The sequence below is a fragment of the Eschscholzia californica genome, unplaced genomic scaffold (genome assembly GCF_041429995.1).
Source record: "Eschscholzia californica isolate CP2 unplaced genomic scaffold, dmEscCali1.0.p SCAF_2, whole genome shotgun sequence".
Taxonomy (NCBI): Eukaryota; Viridiplantae; Streptophyta; class Magnoliopsida; order Ranunculales; family Papaveraceae; genus Eschscholzia; species Eschscholzia californica.
Window position 1 is genome coordinate 66,154,534 of NW_028238309.1, and position 12,696 is coordinate 66,167,229.

The window sequence follows — 12,696 nt, forward strand, 5'->3', positions numbered from 1 at the left end:
TGTGTTCTTATAGGAGTTCAAGACAACGAAAAAAAGTGTATATGTTGAATCTGACAATCATTAGCAATCCAATTCAGTTTAAGCAAAGTTTAGGTGGGTTAGTGAATGATCTTATAAGAGCATATAGCTACTACTCTATGGTCTAAATTTGCTATTAAAGAAACTGATTTTACAAACTTTGATAAGGTATATGGTCTAATACTGTGCAAACCAGATATATCGTCCACTGACTGCCCTATGTGTCTTACCGGGGCGATGGCCGAATGATTCGACCTAGTTATTTTCTTAGGTATGACTTATATCCTTTCTATAATATATAATAACGTGATTGCACTACCAATGGCTAGCACTGCACCCCTAACGTCTAGCACTGCACCACTAATGCCTAGCACTGCACCGCCAACTACTAGCACAACAATGCCCAATCATTTGTATAGACAATAGGCTCCTTAAACCCTAAAATTGATAACAATGGAGGTTAAGCTTTGGAATGACAAGCGTGAAAGATAAATGTATGAGAACTTTGCTGATCTTTACGCCATCATTAAAGCAACCCAAAAAGCTCGAGGAAGCTTATGTTAGAGATATCATCACTTAATCAGAATATGAACCAGAGTGTTTGAAATTGATAGCTCAATTTAAAACCCTAGCATCAACCATAGGCCAGAGCCTGGATACCGTTTACGGATCCGTACAGTGTAGAGGCAATATAACAAACAAAATATGCAGGGATTGTGTTGAGACAGCCGCCGTTCAAGATATAACACAAAGGTGTCCAACCTCTACTCAGGCATGCATGTGGTATAATGATTGTATGATACGATTCTCAAACCAAACAAAGGAAGCTGATTTTACAAACATCCAGAAGGTATATGTTCTAGCGCAGTGCACATTTGATATATCATTGGAGTGACTGCAATAGATGTCTGCGCGGGGTAATAGCTATTTTTCCAAAATGTTGTTACGGGATGACAGAGTTATTCATCCGAGTTGTTACTCTAGATATGAGATATTTCCTTTCTTTCATGATAAAATGATTGCACCACCGACGACCAGCACTGCACCACCCAGCAGTAAGTCATGTATACATGGATGAAACTCGTTAACCTACTAAATAGTTATTATTTGCTGCATGGAAGGGAATAAAATCATCTAGATAGCCTTTTCGTTGTTATAATCACTCCATCGTTTATTGCAGTGATATCTATCATTTGCATATGGTACTTCTGCTTAAGAACAACCCAAAGTAGAATTAAAATTTAAAGGTTAAATTAAATAGAAATGGCTATTTTTTTTTTCTTTATCAATATCTCCGAATTCATCCATATATAAGTTGCGAGGAGTCATTTTTGACTATTTACACAACTCCTTCGTTTATTATTCTACTAAAGGTGTCGATAAGATTCAAAGTGATGAATCGATTAGAGTCAGTTTTCAATAACACAACATTTTTATTATTGTTAGGCTAATGTAGACCAGCTTTAGTACTTCTGAACCTCACGGGTTTAAAGGGCTCACCAGGAAAGGGTGTTTGACTTCTCAAGAGGAGCATCACACTCCATTTCACCACCGATGGGTGACTGTTTACTAAACACCCTCCCAAGATCACATCACAATAGAGCGAATTGTACTGATAACATGTTATAGGATGATGCAGGCCAACCTTCCAGACTGCTAGTAATACTGCCCGCTTTGACACTCCCGAACCTCGCATTTTTAAACGACAGGAAATATGCTTAACCTGTTAAGAGGAGCACCCTTCCATCTCAACACATACTTGGGATTGTTTAGTAGAAACTCAACAAATTTTTGATACTATCCTCTCTAAAGGGAATCATTATTAGTAGTTTAGCCCGTAATGGCCTGACCTCACGTTAGTTATTTATGATTAGAGTTGTACATCCACAAGCCATATTTATTGATGGTGGTGTCTTTTTTAATCATTGTCGGAGTCTGACTTGCCTAAATTTGATTTGTTCGACTCAAATGGACCCAAAATCAGCTCAAATTAGCCTTTTAAACGAGCTGGGTTTTGAAATAAGACTAGACTCAATTGGGAGCTAGAGTCAGATTTCAGATTCGTTTGGTATTCCACGAGTCTGACTCATCTGACACTGCATCTGTCGTTTTGGTTTATGTTTCGTCAATAAGATTCGAGGTGTTATTGTTTGGTAATCTATTACTTTTCCTGCCATTCTAGATTGTTTTAGGTGATCTGAGTTTTTTTTTTAATGGATGGGTGGCAAGAGATCCATTTCCTGAGGATAAGGACTGGACTGCTCCAGGGGGGAAGGAGTATGTTCATATTCGTATTCAACAAAGGAATGGTAAGAAGAGCCTAACAACGGTTCAAGGACTGAAAAAAGAATTCAGCTACGAAAGGATTCTCAAAGACTTGAAGAAAGAATTCGGCTGCAATGGTACTGTGGTAGATGATACCGAACTCGGCAAAGTCATTCAACTCCGAGGTGATCAGAGAAAAAATGTTTCAAACTTCTTGGTAAAAACTGGCATTTTGAAGAAGGATCATATCAATCGTTACATGGTTTCTGAACTTAAATGGTTTCTGAACTTTAGACTATCTAAATTTAGTAGCTCTATTGGACATAGCCTTACTTCAATTATAGGGCTGTTTAGTTTGGGTTATGAAGGTGAAGAAAGATAGGAAATATGGAATCAATGAAACTTATTATTGATATGAATGAATTTAGTTTTGTCTTAATATGTTTGTTCTGTTCCATTTCTGTTTCTTGAATTGGTTTTTGGGAGCTAGAAATCAAGTCCGAGACCAAGTTTAGATAGATTTCTGCCTTCATGGTTGGTGGATCTTGTTAGTTCAGTTAGAACTTTTTTACTCCTGTTATCTGCAGTGGTAAGCGAACAAATGCTCACCAAGACACAAAACTAGTTTTTATGATATGGACCAGGTCCATGCCCATGTCTACCCCAAAGACATCTAATGTCCTCTGCCCATCGAGACGTGGTCGACTGTTAAAAGTCGTGGGCATTTTTGAGGAAGTTACGTCTGGGGCAACCGTACTGGTTTCCTCAACCACACTGGTATTCTTAGTTGGTGAGCATCTGCTCCGTATATGTATGTGTTTTTTGATAACTGACTCGTATACATTGTTATCTTCACACAACTTTAGGTCCATTTGAATATTGAACCATACGTGAAATAAGTCTACAATAAAAAAAACCGTGTCTCAAATAACTATAATTATTGTATTTCTGACGAAATAACTCAGACCATTCAGATTCAGACAAATTTGATTTAGGGATTAGATTCCTTGTCTTTGTAATAGGAAAGTGCCCACCAACAAGCGAGATTTTCGTGCGAGAAAACGTAGTACATGAGATACTATAACTTTCATCCTTATCATTAAAACATTGTGTTTGGCCTGCAATTATTTTCAACAACATTCATTAAAAGCTGCCAACACCTAAGGCTGGCTGGCCAACCCACAACACAAATCTTCATCTACCTACTAGTCTTAGATTCTTCATTCTCACCATCCAAGAAATTCAGTTATGAAACTATTTCCTCTCTCTCTCTCTCTCTCTTCTTTGTTCTATAAATATCCCACTATGATCTTCTCATTTTCTCACTTCTCTGTGTTCCTTTTTATCAATAGAGTAGTGGAGAGTTCTTAGTGGAGAAACATAAAAATGAGTGATACTAATCATTCTACTAATGACACTTGTGAAAATTCCAAAGGTACCCATTTTGAGATTTGTACATTTTTTTTTGTTCTTGGATGTTGATTGTGAAATGATTTAATGGTTATTTTTATTTTCGGTTTTAAGATGTGGATAGTCAAAATTCAAGCAATGATTTCTCAGAGGATGAAGAGATGCTGATTGCAAAGATGTTTACTCTGGTTGGAGAGAGGTATTACAGAATTGCTTCTCTAGAATCTTTCTGATACTTTGGCTCACAAGCTGATATTGCATCTTCCCGATTATCTACTTCGTTTAGAAAAATGGTAGAGAACAAGAAAAACTAGACAGACTCTGGAAAGAAATTAAATCTTATGTGGTTTGTTTTGATTCGTGCTTCCGATGATTCTGATCCACTGAACCTTGAATCATGGTAAACCACATAAGATTTTAACCAAAAGGCTGACTAGTTTTTATTGTTCTCTAGCATTACTCCTTTTAAGGACTAATTTAGCATCTATGAATTCAGATGGTCTTTGATAGCTGGGAGAATTCCTGGAAGGACAGCAGAAGAGATTGAGAAATATTGGACTTCAAGGTATTCTTCTTCATCATCAAGTTGAAGAAAAAAACAATGGAAATTTCAAATTAGGGTATTCTTCTTTTGGTATGGGTATTGCTCTAGAGAGAGAGAGAGAGAGAGAGTTTTTGTGCTTTGCATGAGATGTTGTTATTCATGCTATGAATGTTTGATGTAAATTTGTATGGGTGGTGTTTGAAAATGAAATATTAGTATTCAATAATAATCTTGACATTTTTTTATGAGAGAATATACATATATGTAGGAAGATTTACCTACGAAATTCGGTCGCCTTCGACTTGATCTGTGAAGAATTTTTACGTGAAAGCATATAAACGTAGGCCGATCTTTTGTTTTTGATTATTGTCTTTCCAGATATTTGGATCGAAACAAGAAAGCAAGGGTACAAATCCCTCTTGAAAGAATGAGAAAATGAAAAGAAAAAACAGATACTAGATATGAACATACTATACTTATAACTCTAAAAACTAACAAACCCTTATCCTTTTTTTTTTCGGCTCGAACTTCCATTTCATTCTGATAGAGTAAACTGCAAGATCTCAAGAAGACATTTGAATGGAATATGTACCTCTGATCTCAATGTGGTAAAACAGAAAATGGCATATTACTGCACCTATAAGAGCTTCGGCGTTTGCATTCCGTTCCTCATCATTGCACAAAACTCATCGTAGTTGATTCTCCCGTCCTAAGGTTTGATGGAATGAGTTAAGTCGAATGACTTGATCGAATTAAAGAAAATCGGGGGGAGTTTTGAGTTGTGTATGAACTTACATTATCGGTATCCACTTCTGAGATTATCTCCCTAATACTGGCTTCATCGCTCATTCCGTAATCTTTCATGGCAACTTCCAACTCGTCTCTCGTAATAAACCTGTCCAAGATAGATGAATATTATATCTTAGCATACTAGATAGTTGGACGCCTTTCCAGTTAATCGATCTAGATAAAATACAAAACTAACCCGCTGTTATCTTTATCGAAATATTGGAAGGCTTTACATAGATTTTCCTCTCGTTCGAGTCGATGTCTATGCATTGTAGCACTTACAAACTCGATGTAATCAATTGTTCCGTTTCCATCTACATCAGCCTGAAATAGAAAACACATAATAAAAAACCAAAGCTTCATCTAAATCTGAAAAGAAGGAAGGCAAATACGAGTGGGTTGATTAGCATCTTACTGCATCCATTAGCTGCTTGACTTTAACTTCTGATAGCTTTGACCCAAGACGAGCTAAACCCGTTTTGAGTTCTTCGTAGGTGATTGTGCCACTCTGATCAGTATCTAAGTTCTTGAACATTGTTTTCAACCCTTTAATGTCTTCTTCGGAAAGGTTTTGTGCAATTACCTTTATAAGTTACAAAAGTCCAGACATTAGTACGAGAAAAACTTAAAAGTACACAAGTATACCATTCATATGATTTAGTATTCTACCGTCATTGCGAGCTTCTTGAGCTTGTTCATTGCTCTGAATTGCTCCATTCTTGTAAGGACTGCACTGTCTATTGGTTTGTCTGATGCATCTCCACCTTCTCTAATCCACGGGTGTTCTGAATCATCAAGTCAATCCATTACCGAAAGTGAAATTTAAAGCTTAATCGAAACGTTGAAATTCTCTATCTAGACATCTCAATTAACTGAAAGTATCACCCATAATAGGCGAATGAATATAAAAGAAAACTCAAGTGTTTATACTAGATTTCAAGCATTAAGCATGTTATCTGAATAGACCTTTTCCTCTAATTCGTATACATGTTATATCATGCTAAACGCTGAAAGTCGTATCCAGAGCGGAGAAGAAAACTCACCAAGAACCTCAGCAGAAGTAATACGCTTTTTTGGATCTTGAGTCAGCATCTTTGCAACCAGATCTTTGGCACTGCTAGATATTGTTGGCCAAGGAGCACTCTCGAAGTCGATCTCTCCTTCCAATATAGCATCAAATATCCCCTTCTCATTTTCTGTAAAACCAGTCATTAGTACTCAGAAGACATAAATATCACCTGTTTTTTGGCGGAAAGTGGTTGAACCACAAAAATATGAATTGCTATAAACTTGGTTCAAGTAAGTTTTTTTTCTTACCGGCCCAAAAAGGAGGAACTCCACTGAGAAGAATGTATAAGATAACTCCCGCACTCCATATATCTATTTCTTTACCATAAGAACGGCGTAATACTTCAGGAGCAACATAATATGCACTCCCAACTATATCTCGGTACACCTTACCTAGAATAAGTTTCACACCAGATCAGTGTAAGTAATATAACGCTTTATAACGAAACTTTTTCGTGTTAAAAGAATGCTAATAAGAAATAACCACTACCATCGGGGAGATATTAACGGGAAACATAAGCTCAAAATATTAGAGTGTGTCAGGATAGTCCCTTGTGCACGAGAGGAAGTCTGAAGACCTAGATCATAATATCGAGGACCTCTATACTCATTGCCAAGTGAGTTGATGTCCACAGACGTAACAAGAAATATGTTGCTCAAAATACAAGAAAGCAAAAGGCTCAACCGAAACTTAGTTGCCAACCATTATTTCAAATTGAATAAGGACGCGATAATGACTCACTCGATATGACAATATTAAATGAATTTCAATGTAGAATGCAATTATAGTACTGAAACAGAAAAGAAACAAAAACACATGAAAGATTCAAAATGCAACATAAAAACTAGACAGAATCTTATAATGTTGAAAATGAAGTTCAATTAACACTTTTGAGTTAAAACAACTAATAAATCACCCTATATTGCACAACAAAATGTATCAAGAAGTATAATGATATTATCTACGACAGACCGTTCACCGAAACTCAGACTGTGAGAATAGTCCCATGTGGGAGAAGGGTGATCTGGCAACCAAGAATATAATGTCTAGGTCCTCTCCACTCATTGCTGGTTTTGAGTGGAGAGGACTTAGACATTATATTCTTGGTTGCTGGATCGCCCTTCTCCCGCATGGGACTTTTCTCACACAAACAACACAAGAACATACCCAAAATCATAGACAAGTTTCTTAAATGGTAAGATTTGTCATTCCATAACTAGGCATGAACAAACAAAGGGTTCAATAGATTACTATAATAATGCATTCATTAACTAGAAACATGTACTCACATACAAACACAAAAACACGAAAACACGAAAAACATAAAAAGAAGGGATAGAAATGATACCTTCTTCAATGAAAACAGATAGACCAAAATCTGTTGCTTTCAATATAGCAGTTTCATCCATACTAGAAAGCAAGAAATTTTCAGGCTTTAAATCTCTATGCATCACACCCATGAAATGACAAAGATGAACAAAATTCACAATACACCTACAAATTGATGAAGCTGCCCTTTCAGAGTATTGACCCTTAGCTATAATCCTATCAAAAAGTTCACCACCTTCACAAAGTTCCATAACAAGATGAACAGAATGTTGATCTTCATAAGCACCTTTAAATTCAACAATATTAGCTTGACCAGTTAAATGTTGCATAATTTGAATTTCCCTCTTTATATCAGCTTTATCATTTGGTTTTATAAGCTTTCTTTTCAAAATTGATTTAGAAGCATAGAATTGACCTGTTGAAATTTCATTACAAAGATAAGTTATACCAAATTGACCTCTACCCAATTCTCTTCCAAGAGTATAGAACTTCCTAATATCTTCAAAGGGTTTCCCTAGAATGGTGTTTGGTCCTTGAATAGGTTTAGGTAATGGGGTGGGTTTTAATGGTGGTGGAGCTTGTTGTTGTTGTTGTTGTTGTTGGGTTGGTCTTGTTTGAAGAGGAACTGGAAGAATCTCTGGTACAGGAGATTTGGAGATGAGAATAACTGGTTCTTGAGTTCTGGGTCTTGCTTGATTTTGATGATAATGTTGATTCTGATGTTGATGATTTTTGTTATAACCCCCTTTACAATCTTGTTCCTTTGTCTTTTTTATCCTTTTTGTAGTCTTAACCTTGTTCTTACTTAAACAAGAACCCATTCTAGAGAAAGATAAAGGGTCAATCAATAATTCTGAAATGAGTGATTTTGAGGATGTTAGAAACAAAACCAAGATTTGATTTTCAATGTTGAAGCTCAGAATATTGAAAAAGAAGTAATCTTTGGAAAAATTCAAACTTGGGTATGTAGTATTTGAGATATTTTAGGGGAAAACTAGGTTTGTTTTTTTAGAGAAGAGAGAAAAGATGAACAGAAAAACAGAACAAGACAGAGAGATTTTGAAGGAGTCTAAATAAGAAAATTGTTGGAGTTTTTTAGGTTGAGGGTAGAAGAAGAATTTAATTCAAAATAAAGCAAGTTTAGAAGAAAGTTTTAAACAAATTTCTGTTTTTATTCATTATCTATCAATTTTCTTTATAAGAAATCACAATTATCTATGAATAGACAAATGACTATTTATGGCTACATTATCTACAATGTATTGTGTGTTGTAAAGAAATTCAGCACCAGTGGAGAGACGTAGTGTGGTGTTCCTCTTAAGAAGATAAACACCATTCCCTATCGAGACTTTTTAAATTCGTTAGGTCCAAGTCTGCATCATCCTATAACATCGTGCGTACTTTATAGTAAATAAAAAGAGCTTAATGTCAAAAATTAAGTTATTCTCTTTTGACATTGTGAAGATCATTTTAACATGTTTCAAAAAAAAAAAGATCATTTTAACATAAGTATTATATATGATGACATTTTCAACAAAAAATAAATAAATAAATAAATATATATATATATATATATATATATATATATATATATATATATATAATGACATGTACAGGAACCATGTAATACATGAATTATTTTATTTTTATAGTGTAGAGAATTCGAGACAATTAGTGAATAGATTGTGCCTTTATTTGTTGAAAGTGAAAATAGCTTGTGACTTGTGTCTACATGTTCCAGAGATCCATAATATAGTATACATAATCGGTAAAAAAAAAAAGTAATATTATCAAACATTTGTAGTTGTCCCCCTAATAACATTTCAGAAGTTCTCATAAAAAATTTTGAAGTAGCGATTTTGACTATGTAACGTGGAAAAATTAAAGAGAGTAAACAACAACAGACATACAAGAATCCATCCATGACTTCTTTATATTGATGAAGTTACTCCATAACATTCGATTTGGATTTGCCAATCTATGAGCATAAAAGATTATCATAGCCTTACAAGACATACCATGGATCAGGGAGAATTGTAAAACATTAAAGGACTTCATTTCCATTAGATATGTTGTATGTATGTCACAATCACCAATTACTCGGTCATTCTTTTTGGGGGTTTAACTTGAAAAGGTCACACTAGCCAATTTGATATGAGAGAGAAGTGGTGGCAGTTCAGATACATAGGAAGGATAGGCGAGGGAAATAACTGTATGTGAGATAGATTTTCAAGTCGAATTCTGGTCAGAATATACTCTCTCTAAATCCTGTCCAAGCACATACCTCTGAGATATTATTCGCACAAAAAAATCTAAATTGAAAAGAGAAGACTTTCTTTTTATTTGATTTCCGAGAAAAAGAAAAGTCTGGGATGCACGTTGAAACTTTCAAATAGCAACCAAGAGGAGCAAGGGACCACGAGAAAAGCTGGACAAGGGGGGACAACCCCTTGTGACCAAAGCCCATTGGTTTTGGTTCCATGACAAAGACTCCAAACAAGAATATTACATCCTAATATCATGACACGTGGACTTTACATTAGAGTAGATAGATAATTAGATAGTTATACAAGATTTGTTTAAAAAGAATGTTAAAATAAACTTTATTTAATAGGGTCTGATGATGACATAACATGAAATTTGATAGAATCTAAGTCTGACTTGTTGATATAAAATTGGAGGAGCATATTCCCCAAGTTGAGGAAACTGATTAATAACATGGGTTTACAAAATACAATTTGGGTTTTTAGGAATGTGACCTACTAACAAAATAAGATGGACTGCAAGACATTTATGTAGTTCCAATTATTAGATTTATCTCGCAACAAACAATGGTGCGATGATTTTCAGTCTAAAAAGAAGAAAGTGACATATATCTTTAGAGTTTTAGTTAGTATAGTTCAATGAAAGCTCTAGTTTTATCGCCTCATCGCATCTATTTTTAATTCTAACAATTACATCCATTAAAAACAGAAGTCTTGCAGACAACAAAGATTAGCACTACTTCGGCAGACCCGATCTATTGGACGAACATAAACTAAATGGGTCGGTCCAAATATTTCGTGACGGGCCTGAAAACGACTCCAGGAGTCAAAAACCGGATTGGAAATCTACCCACATTCACAATACTTTCAACATTAACTGCATAACTAGATTATGTATATTTCAATAGTTAATTTTTTAAGCTATCCTATTTTAACATGTAAACATATTAACTTATGGACATTAAACATTGTTCTTGATTAACAAGGAAAATGTTATTTTAACTCAAAATCTACATAATAACATAAGTCAAAGGTTGAACCAAGTATTTGAAACATGTGACTAAGTAATTAATACTACACTAAGATCAATAGATTACTAATTAAGAAGTAACTTTAGTATCTCAAAATTTCAATCCATTATCAAATGATATCTGAAAAAATTAATTTAGTCTGACATTACCACTGCAAAGATATTAGCTACTTGGAGAAAGCTATGAAAAAAATTTGGGGGCTATTCTCTTGAAAATCACCACATTAGAAAGTAAGTAATGAAGAATTTCAGTAGTGACCCATCAATTCTATTCTCTAATTGCCTGTATATTCCTACTTGGCATTATGCATAGACCACTAATAGTGTATCTTCATTATGGTTTTTATGTTCTTTGATGGATATGTGCTGAAATAATAGGATCTAAGATTAAACAATCGTGGAAGCAGTGTCCGTTTTTTTTAAATCAAATGTAATGTTTACATTTAGGTGCTGTTTGTTTTTTCATTTGTGTCTGAATCTGAAATTTCTGAATCTGAATTTGCTGAACTGAAATGACTGAATCTGAATATGCATGAATCTGAATACGAGTTAGATGTTTGTTTTTCAAATCTGAATTGTTAGGTCTGAATAGGTTTTTGACTTTTGTACCTCTATGATATATTTAAATCTAATTTGTATCTCCCTCTAACCTAATATCTATACCTCTGACTAGAAAAGAAAACCAAACCCTAATCAGGTTCATAACTCTTCATTTCTCTCTCTCCATCTCTCTCTCCTAACGAATATCCGGCGAAGAACCGGTGAAGATCCGGTGAGTGTTCATTCCCTCTCTCTCTCTCTCAGTTCCTCTCCCTTAGTCCCTCTATCTCTCTCTCTATACAGATCGCAAAAGTGAACCTCGCCAGAACCGGCGAGGGTTCAATCTCTTCTCACTCAGCAGTCAGTCCATCTCTCTTTCTTAAGATATCAACGAAGTGAAACCCTCGCCAGATCCGGCGAGGGTTCGGTGTCTTTTTCTCTGTCCCTCTTTCTCTTTATCAGTTCCATTAAAACCCAAAGGAAGAGTCTTTCTTGATGAGTTTGATGCTGATCATAAATTAAAGATTTGTATCTTAAGGATTTTGATTCTCTTGATTCAGCCACAAGTCCTATTCCCAAGCCATTTAAATTCCCATCTCTTTCTCCCTCTTTTTATTATTTTGTTTGGTCTTAGGGTTTCTGGGTTCTAAATATAATTCGGGGGTTTTCATGGTTTCATAGTTAACATGATTAATATTTTCGGGTTTCATTGTTATCATGATCAACTTTCTCCACTTTAGGGGTGGGTTATTTTGGTTACTTGAGTGCATGATGAAGCACAAGACGATCATCTTTAATGGTGGTGGTGTTCTGGGCTTAGTGGTGGTGTTATAGTCCTGGTGGTGGTAGCGGTGGTGGTGTTCCGATCTTAGTGGTGGAGGTAGCGATGGTGGTGTTCCGATCTTAGTGGTGGTGGTGTTTCGGTCTTAATGGTGGTGTTCCGATCTTAACGGTGGTGGTGGTGGTGTTCCGATCTTAACGGTGGTGGTGGTGTTCCGATCTTAACGGTGGTGGTGGTGGTGTTCCGATCTTAACGGTGGTGGTGGTGTTCTGATCTTAACGGTGGTGGTGGTGGTGGTGGCAAAAAGATGGATATAACTATGTATTTTAAAGTTCAGCAGGGGTATATGTGTCTTTTCCGAATTTTCAGATCTTGGACTCACATTTCAGACTTGTTTTGAAGTCTGAAATGTATGGACTTCTTTTCAACCAATTCAGACATGAAAAAAATTCAGATTTACCTAAATACAAAATCAAACATCTGAAATCTGAATTGAATTCCAATTCAGATTTCAGATCTGAAAAATTTAAAAAACAAACAGCACCTTAGTCTGAATGGATTGTTAGATTATAGACTGGTTGTTTATGTATGACTTATCTGAATAATTAATTTAAATTGATTGGGTTCCATCTGAGTCGCTTATTTATATTTAAAAGA

The 12,696-nt window shown here is 35.3% G+C and overlaps 2 protein-coding genes across 2 annotated transcripts; one reads left to right on the forward strand and one right to left on the reverse strand.

The window, feature by feature from the left end:
* Positions 1–3,394: 3,394 nt before the first annotated feature.
* On the forward strand, positions 3,395–4,482 carry LOC147560467 (transcription factor CPC-like). Its single transcript, XM_086662616.1, has 3 exons — positions 3,395–3,718; positions 3,808–3,892; positions 4,190–4,482. The coding sequence occupies exons 1-3, from the start codon at positions 3,670–3,672 to the stop codon at positions 4,281–4,283; spliced, it is 228 nt and encodes a 75-aa protein (XP_086518742.1). The 5' UTR covers positions 3,395–3,669; the 3' UTR covers positions 4,284–4,482.
* LOC147560468 (calcium-dependent protein kinase 2-like) lies at positions 4,435–8,591 on the reverse strand. Its single transcript, XM_086662615.1, has 9 exons — positions 7,444–8,591; positions 6,344–6,487; positions 6,070–6,222; positions 5,696–5,811; positions 5,442–5,609; positions 5,223–5,350; positions 5,033–5,132; positions 4,875–4,946; positions 4,435–4,790 (listed from the first exon to the last, which is right to left on the reverse strand). The coding sequence occupies exons 1-8, from the start codon at positions 8,243–8,245 to the stop codon at positions 4,875–4,877; spliced, it is 1,683 nt and encodes a 560-aa protein (XP_086518741.1). The 5' UTR covers positions 8,246–8,591; the 3' UTR covers positions 4,435–4,790.
* Positions 8,592–12,696: the final 4,105 nt, after the last annotated feature.